This window comes from Xiphophorus hellerii, chromosome 5, assembly GCF_003331165.1.
Source record: "Xiphophorus hellerii strain 12219 chromosome 5, Xiphophorus_hellerii-4.1, whole genome shotgun sequence".
Classification (NCBI taxonomy): domain Eukaryota; kingdom Metazoa; phylum Chordata; class Actinopteri; order Cyprinodontiformes; family Poeciliidae; genus Xiphophorus; species Xiphophorus hellerii.
This window is the reverse complement of record NC_045676.1, coordinates 645,010-671,014: the sequence shown is the minus strand read 5'-3', so window position 1 is coordinate 671,014 and position 26,005 is coordinate 645,010. Positions and strand designations below refer to the sequence as shown.

At 46.1% G+C, this 26,005-nt stretch overlaps 1 protein-coding gene across 1 annotated transcript; it reads right to left on the bottom strand.

Moving 5' to 3' along the window:
- Positions 1 to 2,727: 2,727 nt before the first annotated feature.
- On the bottom strand, positions 2,728 to 24,522 carry LOC116720122 (neuronal membrane glycoprotein M6-a-like). Its single transcript, XM_032563221.1, has 7 exons — positions 24,321 to 24,522; positions 8,297 to 8,489; positions 7,642 to 7,798; positions 6,664 to 6,817; positions 5,379 to 5,455; positions 5,224 to 5,289; positions 2,728 to 3,956 (listed from the first exon to the last, which is right to left on the bottom strand). The coding sequence occupies exons 1-7, from the start codon at positions 24,355 to 24,357 to the stop codon at positions 3,804 to 3,806; spliced, it is 837 nt and encodes a 278-aa protein (XP_032419112.1). The 5' UTR covers positions 24,358 to 24,522; the 3' UTR covers positions 2,728 to 3,803.
- Positions 24,523 to 26,005: the final 1,483 nt, after the last annotated feature.

Sequence of the window (26,005 nt, the reverse complement as noted above, 5' to 3'; positions counted from 1 at the left end):
TTAAGACTTGCAATCAAAGTTTCATGCAGTTGGATGTTGGAGGGAAGGGTTTCTGGTTCACGTCTCGGCTGAGTCAAACTGCTACCGTATATTGCTCTGGTGGTAAACAACTGAGCAAGCAAGCGAGCTTAGCAACACCATAAGCAACAGGAACAGCAATACTGCACACTGAGCAGTGGAAAGAAAACAGGAAACAGCAGAACAGCGCCAGTGGAAAAGAAACTTTTTTTTGTTCATTTTAATCTTTAAAATGATGACCATTGAATGCATAACCATGCCACAAACAACAACTAGATTCACTGTCTTTTTTATGTAGAATAAGATTATCTTCATTATGAATTCATTCGTTTTCATCATTAATTCTTCAGGTTATAACCAATGCAAGACTATACACAGGCCCCGGCGCGGGGGGCGCAATGCACTTACACATCGAGAGAGAGAGGGAGAGGGGCGAGAGAGGGAGAGGGGAGAGAGAGGGAGGGGGGAGAGAGAGAAACAGAGAGAGAGAAACAGAGAGAGAGAGAGAAACAGAGAGAGAGAGAGAAACAGAGAGAGAGAGACAGAGAGAGAGAGAGAGAAACAGAGAGAGAGAGAAACAGAGAGAGAGAAACAGAGAGAGAGAGAAACAGAGAGAGAGAGAGAAACAGAGAGAGAGAGAGAAACAGAGAGAGAGAAACAGAGAGAGAGAAACGGAGAGAGAGAAACGGAGAGAGCTCACAATGGTCAATAAGTGCACAAAAACTATTTTTTCTTTAATCTGAGGTTAAAAACATCGACCATCTGACATCCATTGTCAGGCAATGAAATGATAAAATACTGTTACTGTAAAACTAGACCCTTAAAAATACTGACTGCTGCAGCCGAGGTTCACCTGGACCGGGCCGAGTCTGCAGGAGTCCGACTCCGGCTGCGTCCACACCACCGGTTCCGGTTCCGACCCAAACACGGAGCCCGGCGCCGGCTCGGCCCGGCCGGGTCGCCGACGATCCCGGGATCAGAATGATGGACATCAAATTTGCTCTGAAAGCTTTTTATTTGTTTTTTGGTCTGTGTGATCCTGAGATGGTTGAGCCGGACCGGACCGAGCCAGGCCCGGTTCTGTGTGAGCGCAGCTTTCTGCAGAGCGGAGGCCCAGGACATTGGGACTGGGCCGCCTCCTCCAGACTCTGGGCCGACAGGAAGTGGACCTCCCGGCCGCCGGCCTCCACCGTCTCACATAAACGTTTATCTTTGTACAGAGTTGATGCAGGAGCGGCGCTTCGCACCGAAACGCACAGAAACAATAAGAAAATCACATCGTTCTAATTAAATAGCTTCACATTTAAAAAGTTTCAAAGTTGATCATAAAATAGTGAGATGTCATCAGTGAAAAGTAAAAGAGAACTATGGCTCAGAGTGACGGTGGTGTGTGTGTGTAGGTGTGTGTGTGTGTGTGTGTGTGTCTGACCAAATCAAACTGACGTCGTCACCTTCCTCTTTCTGAAGACAAAATGAAAATGCAAAGGCCGCATGCAAACTCGCAGCAAGCTTCGAAACGAGGTGCAGACGAGAGATTCAAACATCAAAACAGTAAAAAACAAAAGGCAGCAACTTCAGGAACAAGAACCAAACCGGGAAAATACCGGGAAGATCAAAAACAGCAGGAAGTACAAACGCTGTGAACTTGTTTCACTAAACGTTAGTCCTCCATGCCACCAGAGGGAGCCGGCCACCAGATCATCTGCAACCAGAGACCAGATGTACAGCAGAAAGTTGCAGGAGTAAAGAAAAGCTGTGTTGTCCTGTATGTATTTATAATACTGCAGAACAGCAGATTTACGTCATGTTCAGACTCCCCCTGGTGGCCTGGAGGACCAGCGTTTAGTAGAGCAAGTTTTAGGGTTTTATACTTGCTGTTTTTGCTAATTATAACATTTGACCTTTTGCTTCTGTTTCCTGTGTGTGCAGAGTTTTTCTGTTTCATTTCTTATTTTGTTTTGGAGTCGTTTTAGTGCTTGCAGCTCGTTTCGTCGCGCATTTGCCCAATCAGAAACCAATCTGGCTCATCTCTACTGGCAGACAGAGACTCATCACCGTCCCGACGCAAACGAACCCGAAACAGCCTCAAAAACACAAAACCAAATTCTTCTATCTAGTCTGAGGAGCTGAAAACGCTGCATCTCACAGAGACTGAGCGGCTCTCTGGACAAATTTAATGCGAGAAGTTGATTTAAAAGTCAAAATCTCAAACATCTGATTCTATGTGAAGCTTCGCGAAGCAGCCAGCTGGTCCCACATCATCCAGATTACAGCTCTCCAGCTCTGAAGCACCTGAGGAGATTATGTAAGACACCAGAGAAGTTGTAAAACCACAAAAAGCCGCAGTAGAGCAAATCATTCCTGAACACGCAGCTTATTCACTGTTTCATCGCCCCGCAGCGCCCCCTGGATGTTCTGGGATCCTGCAGGAACCTGAAACTGCCGGTTGGGCCTCGGATCGTCTCCAGCTGACGTGCTTACTGTTCGTATCGGTGGTTTTCTAACTTACTGAGGACATTTGGTCACATTCGGGCTGGTTGAGAACAGAAGAAACCGTGACAACAGAAAGAAGCTGAGTGTGTGTGTGTGTGTGTGTGGGCCTGTGTGTGTGTGTGTGTGGGCCTGCGTGTGTGTGTGTGTGTGTGCAGAACCACTGAAATACAGACTCATTACATGAACATGTGACATAAACCCTATTCCCAGCTGACCCCTGACCTCCCACTTAAATACCCTCAGTGCTAAAATTACACATAAATAATCAAAAATCCCCCAAAAGTGATAAAATCATGAGGAAAACAGACGGATGAGAACAGGACAAAAAGACTTTGTGCTGCTAAGATGTGCTGTCTCTAAAGACAACGACGAGTTTTTACAGTCCAGGGGAAACGGGGCGGGGAGGGGCGCCAGCTTCAGTGGAGGTTTTTAAAATCCTTTTATTTGCCGTTTGCTCAATGGTTTCACTAAATGAAGCAACAATTTTGGATCTGGATCTTTATCGTCGTCATTTTGCTGGTTTTTGATTAGAAGGTTCAAGAATTTAAGGAGCAACCAGTGAAACTGGACTTCAGGGGAACCGGACGGTGGGGGCAACAGGTTGGGGAGGGGAAGTTGGCAAAGCAACCCATCTGCACCCAGGAGGCACAAATTTACTGAGGGACCTTTTTCTCTGCAACACCGCCATCATAGTGTGGTGAGAGGACACGACACGGCATGACACCACCGAACGACACTGCCTGCACAACACCGACCATTCAGTCACATCTACATGTCTGTGTGTGTGTGTGTGTGTGTGTGTGTGTGTGTGTGTGTGTGTGTGTGTGGGTGCTGCAGGTTAAAGGAAGGGGGCTCGTATTTACTGAGGAGCTCGTAGACACCAGACTCATCCCCGTGTCTGCCGGGATCCTCGGCTTCAGCACAAACTTTGCGCTCCGGCTCTTTGGGTCGCAGGTTCTGGTTTGTTTTGCTGGTTTCTGTAAATCTTGTGCTGTAAGAATTTGTTCTGCCGTTCAGGCCGCTAAGCGTTGGGACCTTTAGAAGGTTCGGCTGATTTTATTCGTTCAAGGTCAAAGGTTAAAAGTTCTGCTCAGGACAAACAGAAGCACCGGAGCCAATGATCTGCAGACACGAGGATGATGACGGTGTCGGAGTTCTCATCTTTTCTTTCTGTGTTTTTCTCCTGTCTGATGGATTTATGCTGTCCTCAGGCTTGTATCAGCCGCTGTGTGTGTGTGAGTGTGTGTGTGTGTCTGACAGGTAAGTGTGTGTTGTTTCCGGTGGCTCTGGGTTTATGTGTAGGCATTGAGGCGTTCTTTGGAGCGCGTGGAGTGGATGTCATGCAGCTCCTGCTCCTCCTTCGACTTTATGTCTTCGTACTTCTGCATCCGGCTGGCGTCCTTCAGGTAGCCCCAGTTAGCGGCCAGCGCCATCAGGAAGTGGACCTGAGGGACGGACACAGAGACATCCAGATTAACGAATCATTCCCACCAGCTCTGTTCAGTCCGCTTTGACCCGACTCCAGTCCATCTGACTAGTCAAAGTCCGGTTCAGTTGGTGAAGTTTGAACGATAATCGACCTCTGACCTCTGGTCCTCCAGGTCTGGGTTCGGTTTGAATGTGAATGCCAAGCAGACCAGAGACCGCTATAAAAGCAGGAAGTGGGCTGCAGAGCAGGGCATTCTGGGTAAAAACAACCAAAGCTAACATGCTAGCCTAGCGCCAGCAGCAGAAATGGCTCCTGGTCTTCAGCCAAAGACTAAAGAGAAAAATCTGACGCCTCCATCTTGTTTCCATCTGGTGAAGAAGGAAGTTGCTCTCAGCGTCTTCAGAGGTTTTTGTGTCGTTTCCTTCAGTGGTTCTTGGTGCAGCGCCCCCACAGGCCAGGAGGGGAACAGGTTGGTTTGACTCAGAACAGAGAGAAAAAGAACCACAGCAGCTGATGAAGTTCTGGTTCCAATAGAACCGGGTCTACCGGATCATCAGGAGGGAAAATAAAAGGAAAACAAGAAAGTTCAGGAATCTTTGGTGAAAATGCAGAAGCTCCAACGGAAAATTGACTTCCACATATCGAACAGAAACCCAGACACGTTTCATTGAGCTCATCCTGGGGGAACACGGGTTTCTCCAGGCCCAAAGAGCTTCTTGTTTCCTCCACTGAGTTCTGGATCTGCACTGCCTTAACTCTCCACCGTGAGTCCAGACGAAGCTTCTCCGCCCGTCCAGCCACCGCATGGAGGAAGTTTATTTCACCAGACTGTATCTGGACCCACATCCTGTTGAATATAGACGCTGCTGGGAGGTAAAACCAGAAACGGCATGGTGCTCCGGGGCGGCCGGTGCGCCAGAGTGGCCATAAGTCTCTCCATCTGTACTGGTCTGTACTGGTCCTGAAGGCGTGGGCTGGTATGTTCCTCTAGCAGCCATTGAATGGCAGGTAGGCGTCCAACATGGACCGGGTCTCCAGTCCATCACAGGGAAACACAGAGAACCTGATGACAGACGACCCGAACATGCAGAACGACCCGAGCAAACAACCAAACCTTTCATGCTACCAACTACGCCGCTGCAGCTCCAGCTCATAAAAACTACGTTCACAGCCTCAGAGTTTGGATCCAATGAGTTTCAAAGCAAATGGCCGATAGTAACTTTGGATCTGCAGAACCCAGTTGGGTTTCTCAGCCAATCAGATCAGAGTATGTTTGTTCTCACCATGGCGATGACGGCGGCTCCGGCTCCCGCCAGCGCACACACAAACAGATGGAAGGTCAGGTCCAGCTGAAACAGAAAACCAGAGTCAGACCGGATCCACACGTCTCAGGTCCGGTTCGGTCTGGTCCAGTCCGGTCCGGTCCGGTGCTGCTCACCTCGTTGGAGTCGCACATGTTCAGGAACTTCTCAGAGCCCATGCACACCTTCCTCTCCTCCGAGATGGTCACTGCTCCTGAAAGCAAAATACCAAAAACATCACCAACAATAATCCTCACACGACCTGGAGCAGCTACTGGGGGCCCGGTACGGGAGGGGCCCGGTACGACCCGGCTCTCCCTGTCAGTCACAGACTGGTCTCATCATGGGAACAGTGTTTCTGTCTGCAGTTGCGAATGTTGAGCAGCAGGTGGCAGCATTACTAGAGTTGCTGCTTATTGTGGACGAGCAGCAGAACAACATGGAGGACGGAGCAGAGATTACATCATATGAAACAAAGCCGGACCACCGCAACTGGGCTGGAGATACCAGAACCAGAACCAGGAGTCAGTACTTCTGTCTACTGATCAATGGATGGATCAACATATCACTGATCAGTTTTCAATAGTTTTTTTAATTGACATTCTGTTCCTCTAACCCAAATCTAGACACACACACCCAGATACACACATACACACCCAGATACACACATACACACCCAGATACACACACACACACCCACACACACACGCACACACACACACACACACACACACACACACACACACTGACAGTTTGCTATGAAAACATCGACCTCTTGAGCTGCTGCTGCTGTCTGAAGAAATGCATCAAAAACAGCCAATCAGAGCCTGGAGGAGGGGCTTAGTGCTGAAAATCACCTTATGTACTCGCTGCTAAATGTGCTAATAGTGAGGAATAGGAAAGCTGTTTATCCACCACCATCTGTGGCTATGCTAAACTAGCCTTAGCATTCACAGCATGCTATTCTAGCTGCAGCACAGCAGAGAGTATCACCACATGTGTTTGTGATTGACAGCGCTAAGTCCCGCCTCCAGGCTCTGATGGGCTGTTTGCAGTTAGCACTGAGAGAGCGCGACTGTTTCACAGATTATCTGTCTCATAACAAACTGTCTCAGCATGGTGATGTTTCAACAAATATGTAAAAAATATTTATGATAAATTACAAACTGCAGCTTTAAAGACCCAAAAAATGAATTAGTAAAGAAAATGTCTGAGTGGAAGTGGTCAATATTTTAAATATTCAAAGTAAAACACAACAATCACAAGTGACTAGATGTAGCGTGAAGCGCTTTGGGTTTTCTGGGCTGGATAAGGAGCTCTAGTTCCAGGTAGTTCCAAGTAATTCCAGGTAGTTCCAGGTAGAGGTGGAGGTAGAGACAGAGGTAAGTGTAGCTCTGGGTTGGCGGTTCTGGTTCTACTCACCGAACTGGCGCAGGTCCAGGCAGAGGTTGGCTCCCTCCACTGAGGTGGCGTTCTTACACATGGACCAGACGTTGTAGTACATGAAGACCGGGAGGCTGGTGAACGCCGTGACGCCGAGCCACACCAGGAAGAACAGGTAGGCCAGAACCATAAGCTGCCAGACAGAAGCAGTCGAGTCAGAGAGACAGAAGAAACCAGACAGAGTGTCTTCACCGCGGGAACAAAGGCTCCCAGACTTCAGCCGGGATTTTAGCTGGTGCAGCTTTTAAACGTGTTGTAAATCTTTAATTACTTTAACCTAAAGCACAGACATTAACAGCATGTAGCTTTTATAAAGTATATTTTTTACATTTTCAGCATTTCATGACAGTTTGTTATGAGATCATCTATGAAAAAATTAAGTTGCTCTGCCTTCTCCCAGTGCTAACTAGAAACAACCAATCAAAGCCAGGAGGCGGCTTTCAGAGCGGTCAATCACAATTTCTTATGGCGCTGCTCATTCCTCTGTTCTCTGCTATGCTCCAGCTGCTGTGAATGCTAAGGCTAGATAGCATAGCCAATGTTTACAGTGGATAAACGGCTTCCCTGTAACAGTGAGTTGTTTCTCCACATTTAGCACATTCAGCAGTGAGCACACGAGTGTGATTGACAGCAATAAGCCCCTCCTCCTGGCTCTGATTGGTTGTTTTTGGTGCAGCTCAGGGAAGAGGTGGAGATGATCGATGTTTTCACAGATTATCTGTCTCATAACAAACTGTTACCACATGTTGACAGTTTTAACAAATATGGAAATAAAACATATTTCTTATAAAAGCTCAGTGCATAAAATTAAACTTCCAGAATCATTTATTTTAGTAAATTGAACTTTAATTTAAAGCAAAGTGGAACCTCCTGAAAGGTTCATGTCAGATTTCTCAGTTTTTGTTTTTTTTTCAGTTTTATTTCTCTGAAACATCACGAATTGCCGGGTTTCCTTACGAAAGCAGTCAGGCAGCGTCCGCAGGCGGTGATCTTGAACTCTCCGTAGAGATCCCTGATGGCGCCGGTGGTGAAGAAGCCCTCCACCAGCAGCAGCACTCCGAACACGAAGAAGCCGGCGGCGAGGCCGTAGATGATGTACTTCAGGATGTCGATGCTGAGGAGAGAGCGACACGCCGCTGTTTATCTGAGTCACTGCTGCCCGGACAACGGCGGACATGTTGGGAGGCGTCTGGTCGGGTGATGATTAACACCAGCTGCAGATATTTACAGTAAAAACGAAGCTGCCACGCCCTTAAAGTCCAACATCAGCTTTCATTTCACACTTTGAGCGCATTTAAGCTTTAAAGGATTTTATGAACTTAACACCTGAGCAGGTAAAGAAAATTCACCAAGAGAAAAACAAACATCTTTAATCTCAAAATTTTATCTGAAAATTTGAACTTTAATCTTTGAATTGGAACTTCAATCCCAGAATTCCGACTTTGAATTCAGAATTTTGAGATTTGCGTTAATCTTAGAATTCTGTGAAAAAAGTTAAAACTCTTTTTATTCAGTATCTCATCAATCAGAGCAAACTGGAGGAACTGTTGTCAGCGCCAGGCGGACAGGAAGTTGAATTCTGGGTAAAAACGTAGCCGAGGTCCAGACTCACATGGTGAAGACGTCCAGCACGTCTCCGGGAGCTCGGATCACCTCGAAGTAGTTCTGCAGGATGGTGACGGTGCCGCTGAGAGCCTCGTGGCCACACCCACAAAACAAGGCCACGCCCATGTAGAGCAAGATGGTGGCGATGAGCGACGCCCAGGGCAGACTGCCCACGCATCGCTCGCAGCACTCCTTACAGCCTGGAGACACAACGGCTTCATCAGCATCATCATTACTCTCATCATCACCTTCATCATTGTCACCCTTATCAGTTCATCAGACTGGATCAGAACCCGATCAGAACCAGCAGACTGGGTCCAGAGAACTAAAACACTTCTATCGAGAATTTTTACTGCAGTCTAAGTTGCTGCCCCACACAAGATGCCACCCTGGGCCGTTGCCCACTGTGTAAATGTTCCAGTTTATGTAAAAGTCATCAGGAAATCAGTTGAATGAACTGGAAGTTTAACTGGGCCGTAACAAACAGAACCAGGCTGATTCTTCAGAACTGGATCACTGAACTGAACTGATTTCTGTCTCATGGATTTCGTGATGAACCCAAATAAAAACCGTTTCAGTCTCTGTAGATTTACTGACCATCTGAGGATGGAAGTCCCATTCTCCCAGTAGAACTAGACAGAAATGAGGCGCAGCATGCCGAGGTGAGTGAACCTTCAGCGGTGCAGACAGAGAGTCTGCATGAAGCAGATAATGCTCTCTTTCTGGATGTTTTCCTCCTGATGGTCCAGTAGACCTGGTTCTATTGGTACCAAAACATTTAACATGTCCAGCTGCTGTGGCTCTGAGTCAAACCAACCTGTTCCCCTCCTGGCCTGTGGGGGCGCTGCACCAAGAACCACTGAAGGAAACGACACAAAAACCTCTGAAGACACTGAGAGCAACTTCCTTCTTCACCAGATGGAAACAAGATGGAGGCGTCAGATTTTATAGCTGGAGGATTTCTCTTTAGTCTTTGGCTGAAGACCAGGAGCCATTTCTGCTTTTGGTGGTGAGAGATGAAACCATGGATCATCACCGTTTATCATCACCAACTGAAAGAAAAGTCAAGTTTCTGTGTTGGTCTGCTCCTGTCTGGAGCCGGTCTGTCTCCGTGAGGGCGGGACGTTTAGGCCTGCTGCTCCTGACTGACGGGACGCTCAGCCAATCACGTCTCAGCTGTGTCAGTAGGAGTCTAAGCCCCGCCCACAGGTTGCATCACAAAAGACTCATGATTTCAATTCACAAGTTCACACACACGAGCGCGGCGTGTGTGTGTGTGTGTGTCATTGTGCTGCTCGGGTTTAATTGACCGTCTTGTTACCATGCCAACAGGGGCGTGGCAGCAGCCCGCTGACCCACTTTGCCTGTAGCGTTGTCATGGCAACAGGGCAGCTCGGCTCCCAGCCTCATGATGCTCGTCCTCCATTTTCACGGCTCCCTCCCCACCTGCCTCCTGCTCCCCCTCCCCTCCCCAAACCGAGGCGGTAACGGAGGAACAAAAATGGCCGCCGGGCCCAGCAGGAAGGAACTGAGTCCATTTAATAAAGAGCTAAATGCTAAATCTGTCTCCATGTTCACATTCATGAGTCACAGAGGCAGATGGACGAGAGAGAGAGAGGAGGAGACTGGGAGAGAGAGTGTGTGTGTGTGTGTGTGTGTGTGCGTGTGTGTGTGGTGGGGGAGGGAGGCTGTGCTGCTTGTTCATGTTCTGCAGATAAACATGTTTCTGTGTATTTGAGCATGTATGTGCCTCTGATCTGTGTGTGTGTAGGGGTGTGTGTGTGTGTGTGTGTGTGTGCGTCGTGAGGTGCAGCCATGTTCTAATCCTCATCATGCCTCCATGTTTGGACGCAGCGCTGCAAAGACCCAATGACCCGGTGGAAACTGGGCCAGGCTGCGGCTCTGGCTCAAGGCGGAGCCGCCGCGGCGGGATGCGGCTCTGCTGGGGGCCGCTGTGAGGGCCGGGGCCCTCAGGGGCCCTCAGGTGGGCTCAGAGTCACCAGGGGTACCGGTTCTGGAAAAGGTTCTGCTCTGGATGTTCAGAATCCATCTGAGCAAAAACCGTTCAATTAAACTTCATCACTGAGTTTTAATCCAGCTAAAAATAAAGAATAAAGGAAATAATTTCCAAACAGTGAAGAGGTTCTGTTATGATGCCAGTGAAACCAGTAAAACCAGTAAAACTGTCCAATTAAATCAGTTTCTTCCTAATGTGGTGGGATGGTGTTCCACCCTCCCAACTATGTGCACCAGGTGTATCAAGTAGCATGCAGTTGATTGGTGGGCGGGGCAAATAGCTTTATAGCTGAGCAGGCCGCTGCGAGGTGTGTGTCTTTGTTTCCTCTACTACATGACGGCTGCCCAAGTGGCTGGTGTGCTTGATCCGCTCATCTGAATTGTAAGTGCCATTTTGTACCATCTGGCTGGGATTGTGGTTAGGTTTTGGTGCTATACCTGCCGTGCGTTTCTGCAGCGTTGCTCGGCTGGTGTTAGCGGCTGCAGCTGGAGGTTGTTGCGGCGTGCGGCTTCCATCTAGCCCTCGCTTGCTGATCCGCTCTCTCCCTGGGTCGGCTGTGCTACTACTGCTGGGTAAGCTACCTGTTTAGATTTTAATTTACTTTACCTGAATCCACGGGTTTTCTAATGCGTTTTTTTGGTTTAGGATTGTTTGGAGTTGCAGCGCTTGGACGCTCTGCTGTCTTGTCTTGTCGGTGTTTGTTTGGGCTGCTCTGAAGGAAACCTGTTGCTGATTGGACCGGCTGAGCGAGCGGGGCAGGACTCCTCTGACCCATTTGAAGGGCACTGAAATTGGACAACGATGATTTGTTCCACCGTTTAAAGTGTTTGTGTTTTTTCCTTTTACAGTTTGTTTGCTTATTATTGAACTTACTAATGAGTTTGCTTTTTTGTTTTGATTTACTAATTTGTTTTCTTTGGCATTACATGTTTTGTTTGTTCATTTATTTTTTTTTGGAATACTTCAAGTTGTCACTTTTTATTTCACATGATCCCTTTTCATTTTCAGGGACAGAGTAGTGGGCCCGAAGCCTTGTTTTTAAAAAGAAATGTTTTAAATGAAATTGTTTAAATAAAATATTGTGAACTATTCTGTGTTCCGGTGCATCTTGTTTTAAAAAGAACCCCCTGCCGGGTCACATTTGGCGCTGCGAGCAGGATGCACCATTGAACACAGATTTGTCTTTTTTTTGTATGTGTGTTTTTGTTCATGGTGTTGTAAGACAAGACAGCAGTAGCTATCCAAGGAAGACTTACCTGTGGGTTCAGGATTTACTTTTACTTTTTTTGGGGGGGGGGGGGGGTTTGGGTTTCCTTTTGGTAGTCTTCCCTTGCAGGTATGGAGGAGGTGGCGTGGCGGCCGGTGGATGGAGTGGGTCAGCAGAATGTGACGGCTGGAGGTTCGCCGGGTGCCGCTCCTTCCCCAGCTGTGGCTGGTGGTGTCATGCCTGCTGGCGCTGTAGTTGCTGAGCGGTTGGTGGTTGTGCCCAGGGACCGACGATGTCCCATGTTCGGTGGTAGGACTGGCATTGGGATCGGTGAGTGGATTGAGGAGGCCCAATCATGTATTCGGGCCCGCCATTTGTCAGCGGCAGACCAGGCTTTCTTCCTTTTTGATCATCTAGAGGGAGAAGCAAGGGAGGAAATAAAGTACCGCACCAGTGCAGAGAGGAATGATCCAGCTAAGATCTTGGCTATTTTGAGGGAGTTGTATGGTTGCACCGAGTCATATATAACTCTTCAGCATGCCTTCTTTTCTAGGAAGCAGCAAGAGGAGGAAACGCTGTTGCAGTTTTCTCTAGCTTTGATGGCCCTTATGGAACCAGTGAAGCAGAATGCTCCTGATGGGTTGTTGAATGCTGATATTCTGCTGCGTGATCAGTTCGTAGAACATGTGTTGGATAGTGCCCTCCGCCGGGAGCTTAAGCAGTATGTTCGGGGACATCCCACTGCCACCTTGCTGGAGGTGCGTGGGGAGGCAATTCGGTGGGAGAGGCAGGGGTTTCCAGGGGGCACTAGGGAGCGTAGTCATTCTCTCCCATCTACATATGGGCTGCAGTACGGGGTGTATGGCAGCTCTCGGCTAACTCCACCTACTGCTGCCCGCTCGGAGTTTAGCGAGTTAAGGGAACTTCTAAAACAGCAACAAGAGCAGATTAATCAACTCACCCAGTGTATTGCTTCTCTGCAGACTTCTGTACCACAGGTGCAACCTCCTCGTCCGGGTTCGGTGGTCTGCCACAGGTGCCAACAGCCGGGTCACTTTGCCAGAGAATGTGATGGGGAGCGGGTTCGTGCCAAGGTTAACTCTGTGGCAAGGCCAGCTAATGTTAACCAGGCGGAAAACTAGCACCCACTGAGCTGCTGAGCCACAACTCAGGTGGGGGAATAGCAGGCTCGCAAACAGCAGCCGCGTCAAAATTGTTGGCATCCTGCCCAGTCATTGATGTCGTCATGGGTAGTGTCTCTGTTACTTGTTTAGTAGATACAGGTTCCATGGTGTCGACTATCACTGAGAGCTGTTTTAACGAACATTTTGCATCATTGGGGCATGATCGCCTTCAGTCATGTCACTGGTTACAGCTTCGGGCAGCCAATGGTCTTTCCATCCCATACATTGGCTATTTAGAATTGGATGTCAATCTTTGTGACAGAGTGCTTCCACATTGTGGGATTCTGGTTGTGAAGGATCCCACTAATGTTGGTTCTTCTGTTCCTGGCATTTTGGGAATGAACATAATTAATCGTTCATAATTAATCGTGCCCCAAAAAAAGAACTTTTTGGGGCACATGGTGGCTCGTTCTTTGATTTACCTTCAGTAACACAGTCTCCTGGTCCAGTTGTGGAGGCCTTGCAGCAGTGTCATAGAGTAGCAACTAAGTCCCCAGCACTGTTAACTGGTGCTGTTAGGGTCCGGGGCCCTCGAGCAGTGAGGATAACTGGTGGGGTTATGAAATTTGTAGCTGCAACCTGCCCTGAACAACTTGCTGGTCAGGTTTTATTGTTTGAGCCCCCAGACTCGGGCTTACCAGCTGGCTTATTAGCCTCTCCATGTCTCGTTCAGGCTGTGCAAGGTACTGCTTATGTTCCTGTCCTAAATTTCGGAACTACGGATGTTTTACTCTATCCCCGAACTCACCTGGGTGTATTGAGTCGAACGGAAGTGGTTAGTCTGCCCCGTGATGTGACAGAAATAAGGCCCTGTGCTACAGTTTCTTCTCAGGTTACTTCTGGTCCGGAACAGAGTTTGCTTGAATCTGTTGATTTGTCTTCACTGACAGAAACTGAACAACGGCAAGTTCAGTCACTTTTACAGAAGTACAGCTCTGTCTTTTCAGCTCATGAAGGTGACTTGGGGTGCACTAATCTGGTTTCCCATGACATTCCACTGTTGGATGAGGTCCCGGTCCGGCAGAGGTACAGACGTATCCCTCCCTCAGAGTACGAGGCTGTCAAGTCACACATCAACCAGCTCCTACAGAACCAGGTAATAAGGGAAAGCAGTAGCCCTTATGCCTCTCCCATCGTTCTTGTTAGGAAGAAAGACGGCAGCCTGCGTATGTGTGTGGATTACCGTCAGCTTAACAGCAAGACAAGAAAAGATGCTTTCCCATTGCCTCGCATTGAGGAAAGCCTGGACCAGCTTTCTGGGGCCCAGTGGTTTTCCACTCTAGATTTAGCCAGTGGTTACAATCAGGTTCCGGTATCAGAACAGGACAAGTCAAAAACTGCTTTTTGTACGCCATTTGGGCTCTTTGAGTGGAACCGTATGCCCTTCGGGCTTTGTAATGCGCCTAGTACCTTCCAGCGTCTTATGCAGAGGATGTTTGGGGACCAGCAGTGCCAGTCCCTTCTTTTGTATTTGGACGACATCATTGTGTTTTCAGGCTCAGTCTCCCAGCACATTGAGCGTCTGGAAGCAGTTCTTGCTCGGCTTCAGAGAGAAGGTCTGAAGGTAAAACTTGAAAAATGTTCCTTTTTCAAGCAACAGGTTAAATATTTGGGGCACCTTATCTCAGATAAAGGTGTAGCTACAGACCCTGCCAAGACTGAAGCAGTGGCTAAATGGCCACGTCCCACACATGTTTCAGAGCTTCGCTCATTTTTGGGCTTTGGAAGCTATTACAGGCGTTTTGTGGAGGGTTTTGCTAGGCTAGCGGGTCCTCTCCATAGGCTGGTGGCACAACAAGTGGGCACAAAGTCCAGGAAGGGGTCTGGCCAGGCTTTTCAATTTGCTTGGACATCAGAGTGTGAGGAGAGCTTTGAGGCTTTAAAAGCTAAATTGACATCTGCACCAGTGTTGGCATATGCTGATTTTTCATGTCCTTTCATTCTTGAGACAGATGCCAGTCACAGTGGACTTGGGGCAGTATTGTCACAGGAAACAGAGGATGGAGTGAGGCCCATTGCATATGCCAGTCGAGGTCTTAAACCTTCAGAGCGTAACATGGCTAATTATAGCTCTATGAAGCTGGAGTTTCTGGCATTAAAATGGGCCATGACTGAAAAGTTTAGGGAATATCTCTTGGGCCATCGGTGTATGGTCTATACAGATAACAACCCTTTGAGTTATCTTCAGTCGGCCAAGCTTGGTGCCATGGAGCACCGGTGGGCTGCTCAACTTGCTGCTTTTGATTTTGATATAAAGTATCGTTCTGGACGCAGCAATAACAATGCTGATGCACTCTCCCGCCAGCCAACATTGGGTACCAGCCTGGCAGAATTCTTGTCGTGCACCTCCATCCCAGAGGCTCTTCAGCGTGCCTCATGTCCTGTTCCAGTGTCTGTAACCCAATCTGTGGTGACTGTTCTGCCATCTCATTCTCTGTCTGACCTTTGTGCTTTGCAGGAAGCCGATCCTCTCCTGAAGGACATTTTGGGTTTTTGGAAGAAGCAGGTTTATCCTACTCTTGAGGAGAGACGGTGCTTTCCCAAACTATCCTTGGTTCTTTTGAGACAGTGGGGTCGCCTTGTGGAGAGAGATGGTGTGGTGTACCGTCAAGTCCATCGGTCAGATGGCGGTGAGGAGATTTTACAGCTTGTTTTGCCATCAGTTCTTAAGCAGGATGTTCTGACTCAATTACATCAAGAGCACGGACACCAGGGTGTGGAGCGCACCACCGAGTTGGTACGGCAGCGCTGTTACTGGCCTGGGATGTCTAATGACATTAAACAGTGGGTACAAGAGTGTCAACGGTGCCAGGTTGCTAAAAATGTAACATCTAGCTCTGGCACTTTCATGAGTCATCTGTTGGCTTCTCGGCCAAACGAGATCGTTGCCATGGATTTTACCATGTTGGAACCTTCACGAAATGGTCTGGAGAATGTTCTTGTAATTACTGATGTATTTAGTAAATACACCATTGCTGTTCCAACTCGGGATCAGAAAGCAGTCACTGTCGCCCAGGTTTTGCTGACTGAATGGTTCTTTAGATTTGGGGTTCCAAGCCGCATTCATTCAGACCAGGGTCGGAGTTTTGAGAGTGCGTTAATTCAGCAGCTCTGTAACCTGTATGGGGTTAAAAAGTCACGCACTACCCCTTACCACCCTGCTGGAAATGGGCAGTGTGAGCGCTTTAATAGAACACTTCATAATCTGCTGCGCACTTTACCAATATCTAGGAAGCGGGATTGGGCTTCCTGTCTCCCACAAGTACTTTTCTGTTACAACACTACCCCTCATCAGAGCACTGGCGAGTCTCCTTTTTTTCTTATGTTTGGCCGTGAACCTCAGCTGCCAGTAGATTTCTTGTTGGGTCGTGTTCGGGACCCTGCACCAGGCGAGGTGGTGGACTGGGTGGCTGAGCATAAGACCAGGTTAACTATGGCTTTTCATCATGCTCAGGATCACTTGCTGGCAGCTGCAGGGCGTAGAAAAGAGCATCATGATCAGGGCATACGGGAGGCTCCATTGCAGGAGGGACAGTTGGTTTATCTGCGCGATCATAGTGCTAGGGGTCGCCATAAAATCCAGGACCTCTTCAGCCCAGTTATCCATCAGGTGGTGAGAGCTCCGACGGCTGGAGGGCCGGTTTATACTGTGGCTCCTGTAAGTGATTTGCAGAGAACTCGGAATGTGCATCGTGACATGCTTAAGGCTCGGGTTGGGCCAGAGCCCATACCAGTACCCCTGCAGTTAAAACCTACCTTGCCTTCAAGGGGGTTGGATGACTCTCTGGAGGATGACTTGTGCTTATGGGTTCCTGATACTTCAGTACCATCCATCTCTGCAGCTCCAAGGTTACCCCTACAGGCCACTTCAGGAAATAGTCACCCTGCTCGAACTTCTGAGACAGTTCCCCTACCCTTGCGTCGCACTGTCCGTTCAAGGGCTGGCCAGCATTCGAATGTCCATCACCTTCCGCGACCTGTGGGTCAGGCCGCAGGGTCTAGTCAGCCAGTCTCCCACGCACAGTTTGCCATTTTTCGTCCTTGGTGCTGAAGTGTGCAGGCTCATCGTCGGGGCGACGATGCAACACCAGGGGGTAGAATGTGGTGGGATGGTGTTCCACCCTCCCAACTATGTGCACCAGGTGTATCAAGTAGCGTGCAGTTGATTGGTGGGCGGGGCAAATAGCTTTATAGCTGAGCAGGCCGCTGCGAGGTGTGTGTGTCTTTGTTTCCTCTACTACATGACGGCTGCCCAAGTGGCTGGTGTGCTTGATCCGCTCATCTGAATTGTAAGTGCCATTTTGTACCATCTGGCTGGGATTGTGGTTAGGTTTTGGTGCTATACCTGCCGTGCGTTTCTGCAGCGTTGCTCGGCTGGTGTTAGCGGCTGCAGCTGGAGGTTGTTGCGGCGTGCGGCTTCCATCTAGCCCTCGCTTGCTGATCCGCTCTCTCCCTGGGTCGGCTGTGCTACTACTGCTGGGTAAGCTACCTGTTTAGATTTTAATTTACTTTACCTGAATCCACGGGTTTTCTAATGCGTTTTTTTGGTTTAGGATTGTTTGGAGTTGCAGCGCTTGGACGCTCTGCTGTCTTGTCTTGTCGGTGTTTGTTTGGGCTGCTCTGAAGGAAACCCGTTGCTGATTGGACGGGCTGAGCGAGCGGGGCAGGACTCCTCTGGCCCATTTGAAGGGCACTGAAATTGGACAACGATGATTTGTTCCACCGTTTAAAGTGTTTGTGTTTTTTCCTTTTACAGTTTGTTTGCTTATTATTGAACTTACTAATGAGTTTGCTTTTTTGTTTTGATTTACTAATTTGTTTTCTTTGGCATTACATGTTTTGTTTGTTCATTTATTTTTTTTTGGAATACTTCAAGTTGTCACTTTTTATTTCACATGATCCCTTTTCATTTTCAGGGACAGAGTAGTGGGCCCGAAGCCTTGTTTTTAAAAAGAAATGTTTTAAATGAAATTGTTTAAATAAAATATTGTGAACTATTCTGTGTTCCGGTGCATCTTGTTTTAAAAAGAACCCCCTGCCGGGTCACACTAATAAAATATTTTTTTGTTGTTTCTTGACTATTTTTTTTCAGTGTTTTATGTTAAACTGTAATTGTTGTCATGTAATGTTTCCATGACCCATTTTGGTTCTGGTACCGTTAGAACCCAGTTACCTCTTAATAAAGTTTCTGCATTTCAAATTCAGGAGGAGTTTGATAACGTTGTTCTGACCCAGATGCAATAATGAGGAAAAATATTCAGCTTTGCAGATGATTTGTTAATCTAAATATTTTTTGCTTTTTGCATGTTTTCCTGTTGATCCTTAATAACATGTTAATAACCTAAATCATTTCTATCAGATTATTACAGCGTTGTTAGCATAATTTTTTAGTTCACTTTCTGTGTCATTGCTGATATGAAATGTTTCATTTCTGATTTCTGGTTCTGATCCGTTTGAGGTCGTGGTTCAGAACCCGGTTCGTTCCCAGCAGCAGGTTTTGGTCGTTGACCTGAAGGTGTCAGAAATGGTTTCCAGTCAGACCAGCAGAGAAACTTCCTCTGCTTCCACTGGTTCCTCCACGGCTCAGCAGAACTGTTCAAAGTGAGGCGCGGGGGCCGTTTATGGCCCTGTGAATGAGTTTTTCGGCCCTCCACTGTAAATCTAGAATGCAGCAGATTGGGAAGAAGCTGCATGAAAACAAAATGAAGGTTTTCACTCAAAAATGATGCAACTACAGCAACCAACTCTGACTTTAAACAGTCAGAGAAAAACTGATTTCTTCATATTTATTTTCTTTTGGGACATTTTCACAGACTAATAAAATATTTAAATAGAAAATTATTTTTGATTTAATAACCAAGCATTTTTGGGATCTCATCGTTAGAACAAAAAGTCACTGCACACACTTGGGCGCCCCCTGTTGGTTGTTACAGAGACGGCTTTTCAGAATAAAACATGACAATAAAGTCAAAATATTACAAGAATAAAGTCATAATTTTACCAGGCTAGGATGGCACATTAGGGAAATAAAATAGTGATTTTATGAGTTTCTCCATTTCAAATACAAATTAACGTTAGAAATGTTGAGCGTCTTGTGAAGCCACTCTTTGGTTCATAAGAAAATAAAACTTTATGTTTTAATACATCTTATCATCAGCAGCAACACTGAGCTGCTTACATTGAAACAACTTTCTTCTGAAATTTTTGTGTTTTTATTCCTCTAATATTTTGATTAGATTTTTTTGTAATTTGATGATTTTTGCCATCGTGGTAAAAAGTTTTTACGTTCTGCTTCAATCAGTTTTACTGTTTCATCTGGTTCTCTGTGCATTTAAAATAATTTTGAAATGATGCTGAAATCAACAATCTCTACAGTTTCAGTTTGAATCCGATTTATTTTGAGTGAAATCGTTTAAAATCTGTTTTACTGTTTGTGCATCTTCTTTATGCTGTTCATTATCATTACATATGTTCATGTTTTTATTCAGAAATGACCCAAATGGCTCAGACTGATAATAAAATGTAAACATATTTGATGATCTGGGATTAATCTGCTTCCTCTGAACCAGAACCAGAACCAGAACCATCAGAGGAACCCAGTGGGACCAGTTTCCAGCTTCAACAGCTGTGAAGAAGTTTTAGCTCCTGACAGATTCCAGCGTTTATTTTAATCCTCAAACAGATTTTAATACGAGATAATCTGAGTAAATATGGAAAAAATTCAAATCAAGAATTGATTTATTAAATAACACCATACCTGGTTACCAGTCAGCTGTTTCTGGTTCTTCTGCGAATCTTTTCATCAGTAAATAACGTCATGCAAACATTAACATGAATTTATTTTTGACTGTAATTCTGTTGTTTTGACCAGATTTTTGCTGTAACTCTTCAACCTGTGTGGCAGCAGAAAGTTATGAGCGTTGAGTTTTATGACGGAGCGTAACGAGAACAGCCGGGCATCATCTGGAGGTCAAAGTTCAATGATGAGAGGAAGATTTTCAGCGCTCTGCTCCACCGACCACCAAGCGGCTCGTTGGATGGGACTGTAACTTTGGTTTTATGGCAGGTTGCTGGAAATCACATTAATGATGCTGCTTTTTTCTGATTCATGAATATAAAACTCAATAAATGAAATAAAATACATTTCTGTTTTATTGCAAAACTGAGAATATTTCATTTATTTAAAAACCTACAAGATTAAGAGTTTGTTTCTTTTCATCTGAATTAATTAATCAGTTTTAATAAAATATCCTTCAGTTAAAAACACCTGAAATATTTCACCTCATAAGCTAAAAAATTAAATAATATTTATTTTATGCTTAATTTATATTTCAAAATATCTAAATTCTGATATTTTTATGCTCTTTTCCTTTAAAACATGATAAATATTAGTGTGTAATATTCCTGCTCTGACTACAGCCCAGGAATATTTCTGCCATGAAGCTTCTCAGCTGCATATTTTCGGCTCATAAACGACAGGAAACGAACCCGTCCAACATGCAGCTTGTTTGGTTCGGTCCTGAGATCCGGGCCAGATGGACCCGTCTGTCCGGTTCTGATGGGATGATGCAGCAGAAAGCTGCAGGTTTAAAGCTAGACGGAGAACATGGACCACTCCCTCCTTCAGAGAGGCAGCGCAGCGAGACGCCGCGGCGATGATGATGATGATGATGAAGATGATGATGATGTCATCCTCAGACTGAGCTTGGAGCGACTCCATCAAACGGAGGAGAATCGCTGCCAGAACCGGGAGGCTGAGGGTCGGCAGTGTGTGTGTGTGTGTGTGTGGGTGTGTGGGTGTGTGTGTGTGTGTGTGTGTTTGTACCAGGTTTTTACATCCTTATGGGAACCTGCTTCTGTCTACATTGTGGGGTTTTGGGGACCATTGCTCCTTGTGGGGACATTTTCTTGGTCCCTATGAGGGAAATTGTTGTTTGTGGGTTAGTGGTTAGATATGTGATGGTTAGGTTTAGGGTAAAGGTTAAGGTTTAGGGTAAAGGTTAAGGTTTAGGGTAAAGGTTAAGGTTTAGGGTTAGGATTATGGTAAGAGTTAGGCTGCAGAAATGAATGGAAATCAATGTGAAGTCCCCACAAGTGATGAAAATACGACTGTGTGTGTGTGTGTGTGTGTGTGTGTGCGTTTGTGTGTGTGTGTGTGGGTGTGTGTGTGGGTGTGTGTGTGTGTGGGTGTGGGTGTGGGTGCGTGTGTGGGTGTGTGTGGGTGTGTGTGGGTGTGTGGGTGTGTGGGTGTGTGTGTGTGTGTGTGGGTGTGTGTGTGTTAAAGCAGATCTCTCTGTGGGCCCGTCGGCCCGGCTCAGTCGATTTGTATCGACCCGCTCCGCTGCTCCTCTAAGCTCCTTTCTATTAGTGGTCATAATAATGAAATGGATATGAGTCCAGTATCAGTTACATGTCTGCTGTTGGATTCTCTCAGATAAATGAAGTGCCCAGTGTTCCCAGTGTTCCCAGTGTTCCCAGTGTCCACCAGGTTCCTGTAAAACATTTTACTATAAAATCTGCTGGTTTTTCTCCAGTGTGTCTGGTTCCAACCCAAACTGGAAGACAAAGTCTCACAAACCTTCTAGCTTCAATCTGAAGATCAAACAGGAAGTAGATCTGAGGACACTTCCTGTCTGCTGCTGGTTTTACTGGTGTTTTCCCAGTAACTTCTAGTTTCTGTTCCTGATTCGTTCCTCTGATTAAATCTGAATAGTTCAGAACTTCCTGGGAGTAACTTTGAGGTTCTGGTTCAGAACCTGTTCTGACCCGCTGGGCCCACAGGGGTCCAACAGAACCTTCTGAACGGTTCGGTTCTCACTCGGCGTTTCTCCTTCCGGATCTTTGGACCTTTTTGTTCCGTCTGATTTAGCTTCTAATTACAAAACCAGCATTAATTAGACTTATTTTATAAACATGATCAGAGTTATTTAAATACATTATAACAGGCAGCATCATTTCAGCTGTTCTTATTTTTATATGTATTTATTATTTATTGCTGTTTTTTCTGCTTCGTTTCTCTTTCTGCAGGTGAAGAAGCAGAAACACGATGTTATCTTATATTCTCTCTGTCCTTCTGTGCTTTAGACCTTTTCCCTGCCTTCCTCCAAACAACTGAAATAATATCATTTCTAATAAAGTTTTATATATTTCTATATTCATATCAAGTGGAGAACCAGTGAAATCACGCAGCTGTGACACGTTTAGGCTCAGAGATTTCAACATAGATGCTGTTTCTGTTGCCATGGTGACGCGTTGTCGCCTCCTGATAGTTGGGCAACCAAACGTCCTGGTTGCTGATGTTTGAAAGGTTTAAATATTATTATTATTTATCATGATTTAAAGCCTGACTGGATGTTCTGCCGTCACTCAGTCCAACCAGCTGCTGGTTCGACACTTTTAGGACGTTATGATTAAAATGTCTGTTAAATGACAAACATCCATCCATCCATTTTCTGTTCACCCTTTGTCCCTAATGGGGTCGGGAGGGTTGCAGCTACGTTCCGGGCGAGAGGCGGGGTCACCCTGGACAGGTCGCCAGTCTGTTGCAGGGCAACACAGAGACATACAAGACAAACAACCATTCACACTCACACACACACACACACACCTAGGGAGAATTTAGAGAGACCAATTAACCTGACAGTCATGTTTTGGACTGTGGGAGGAAGCCGGAGAACCCGGAGAGAACCCACGCATGCACAGGGAGAACATGCAAACTCCATGCAGAAAGACCCCAGCCGGGAATCGAACCCAGGACCTTCTTGCTGCAAGGCAACAGTGCTACCAACTGCGCCACTGTGCAGCCTTAAATGACAAACATTATGTTAAAATAAGAGTTTTATTATTTAGTCTAAGCTTGGTTGGTTTTTTATGGTCATTTAGGAAAACATGAACAAACTATTTCTCCTGATTCTGTAAACAAAGCAGAAATACATAAAAGCCTTAAAAATTAAACTGATTTTAATTAATTCATATTAATGATTAGGATAATAATCTGTTTGGCTTTAGCCTGTGATTAATTTTAAAGTTTCTTAATATTGTAATCATTCTTAAAGTTCATAACATAACAACGTTTTTCCTGTTAGTTTCATTTTTTTAAATGTTACCAATTCTATTTTTTCCCAAATAAAAACTGACATGTGTCCGTATATTATCAGTTTTAAAATAAATGCATATCTAACCTTAACCAACTGTATGAAGTGCAATAACTAATGAGGGATGACGTCAGAGATGGACAGTCCAGTTTCCTGCCTCATTCCTGAGCTAAAGAGGTCAGAGGTCAGGTTGGACAGGAGGATGAGCAGAAGGAGGAACCTGGAAAGTCCTGGGATGAAGAACGATGTTTGCGTGAACGCTACTCTCTGATTGGCTGGAGCGGATCCTTCCAGAAAAAGCTCACAAACCGACCAATCACACCCCAGAAGACCGACCGCTGCGAGTCTCCATAGATACAGAGACAATAAAGATTAATACGGATCCATCAGCAGAAATGTTCATGTTCTGACTGAACGTCTCGGTTCTTGATGATTCATGTGGGAGTTTAATGATGAAGGAGCGATGAAGATGAGGGACACGCCCATTTTCAACACTGACGACAACAACAGCCATTCAAATCAATTCATGACTTTAAAAAGAGGAACATGAATGTTTTTGGTCTAATGTTGATCTGGAATATGAAATCAAACTTAAATGTTTTAAAAATGCGAAAATGGAGGATCAGGAGAGAATAAAGATTCAGAGCCAGAAAAGGAGGAGGAGGCAGCAGGACGCAGAGCCTCGGCCTCCGAGGAAGAGATGGAGAAAATGGAGGGAAAGGGTGAGGAGGGGAGAGGAAGAGGCGTTCAGACAGGCGTGAAGCGCCAACAATGGAGGCGAACAAAGAAAATCCCAACGGAGGCATCAATCACTGCCCCATTTACCCCCCCGCTCATTTTTACTCTTTATTTCACGCTTTTGCCCCGAGCCCTCCCTCTTTCTGCCCCTTTGCTCCCCCGAGCCACTCCCACCTCCTCCATCCATCCATCCGTCCATCCATCCATCCATCCATCCATCCATCCATCCATCCATCCATCCATCCATCCGTCCGTCCATCCATCCATCCATCCATCCATCCATCCATCCATCCATCCATCCATCCATCCGTCCGTCCATCCATCCATCCATCCATCCATCCATCCATCCATCCATCCATCCATCCGTCAATCCATCCGTCCATCCATCCATCCATCCGTCCGTCCATCCATCTGTCCATCTGTCCATCCATCCATCCATCCGTCCATCCATCTGTCCATCCATCTGTCCGTCCAGCCTCCAGAACAGCCCAAACAATCTGCTCATTTATGCATCCATTCATGGAGGCGCGCTGGAAAAAGCTCCTCCGATCCAGAATGGATCAGCAGCCGACATGCAGACGGCGTCATTAACATTCACAGCAATCTCCCGTTTCTGCTCAGAACCACGACGAGGAAAAGCGTTTCTGAACACTGAGGCGGGAAAGCAGGAATAAGCAGAAACATGCAGATTTTCCTGCCGCCCTCCGCTCACACAAAGGATCCCTGATGAGCAGAACGACGGCAAAACCAACCTGAGGAGACCGAGAGCACAAACGCTTCGTCCTTCCTACCTTTCTGGCTCTGGGATTCATCCATGTTTTCCTCCATCGTTGCAGGTTACACTCCCTTTGTCTGGATTTCGTGTGAAGCTGTGTGTGAAGCCTCTTGCTAGCGCTCAGCACAGAGTGCGTGTGTGTGTATGTGGGAGGCAGAGTGTGTGTGAGAGCCTGTTTTCCCTCCCTGCAGATGATGGAGGCTAAGGGAAGTCCCTGTTTCGACGCTCTGCTCTCTCTCGCCTTCTCCAGCATCCTATCACCGCTTCTGTCCTCAGATTCATTCTCTAAGCAGATTTTTAAATCTGCAGCCATGAATTTTATGTCCAAAAATACATTTTAAATGATAGAAAAAGTCAAAAAACACAACCCACTAATCTGACCAAATCTTTATTCCATCCTTTCTGAACATCTGGATGTAAAAATGCAGCTTGCTTCATATTTTTAATTTTCATTTACATAAAACAAAGTGTCCACATTTTTCCTGACAGCCTCCAGAAAACAGCAGCTGGCTCGATGGTCACACAGGAACCGAAACAAACATACAGGATCCCTCCTGCAGTCGGTGGTTCGATTCCAGCTGATGAGGAGCCAACAGAGATGAGACTGAAGGATCTGAATCTCCTTTCACTTGGTGTCTAAAAGCCTAAAGTGGACTTTGTTTTTCAGTTTGGTGCGGTTTGCTCTCACTTTGTGCTTTTATAAGCAGATTATAATTTATTAACAAAGCCAGGCGGATGATGATCTTTGCTCCTATTGGACAGAAATTTGATACAAAATCAATTGGAAGATAAAGACGGATGTCTACAGTGGCAGTGAAGCAACTTTGTAACAAACCATTCTGAAATATTTTAGAAAATGTTTTGATCCTGATGCTAACCGCAAACAGCTTCAGTTACGATCAAACTTCAGCTCCTCTTCCTCATCTTCGCTGCCTTCTGGTTTAACACGTTTGGTTCATATTCAGATCGTTGAACGTCACTTATTGACTAAAATTCACTAATCTTTCTGGGCGGAGTTAGCGCGCTAGCACCTAGCATAGCTATTTCATTTACCTGATGTTGCAGCATCAACATTCATTTAACAATATTTTATTACATTTATAGAATATTTTTACTGTGTTGTTTTCTATGTGAAATAAATGTTTCTCAGATAAAGCGCACTGTTACAACTAATAATGTAACAGTGCGCACTAAATGTAGCCTTAAGCAAAGTGTAATCATATGAATCTTAATAATAACAATAATAATTTAATAAACAAGGACAGATGTTGTCCTTAGTTCACCAAGGAGCTTTTTACCACCTTGGCACCAGAGACTGGAGAGGTCTCTGGTGCCAACCCTACGGCTCTGCTTCTTCAGTGGAAGATGTGTTGGTCCAAGATGGACGCTTCTTACTCTTTGGGGCAGAGCATCAGGGAGTCATTTCTCACGATGGCGGACAACAGAATGAATCAAGTCCACCTCTCTGCAGCAAACAGGAAGGGCGGGACGGACCGCTGTCAGTCTCAGACCTTATTTGGAAATGGGACCGTTGCACTCCGGAAGTGAAGGGGGCGCTATTTCCTATATTATCCGTTTCTCCCGTTTTTATTTTCTTTTGAAATCTGTGATATATCTTCATCTTTAGGAAGGATTTTCACTCTCAGCATGTATTTGAACTTTTCTCTTTAATTTACTTCAGTTCAGCTCACAGTTTTTAAA

Coding starts and splice junctions, on each gene's coding strand:
- LOC116720122 (XM_032563221.1), bottom strand. CDS start 24,357: ATGGAGGAAAACATGGATGAATCCCAGAGCCAGAAAG. Junction 8,490..24,320: donor TGAATCCCAGAGCCAGAAAG/GTAGGAAGGACG, acceptor TTGTGTCTCCAG/GCTGTAAGGAGTGCTGCGAG. Junction 5,290..5,378: donor ACATGTGCGACTCCAACGAG/GTGAGCAGCACC, acceptor TTTCTGTTTCAG/CTGGACCTGACCTTCCATCT.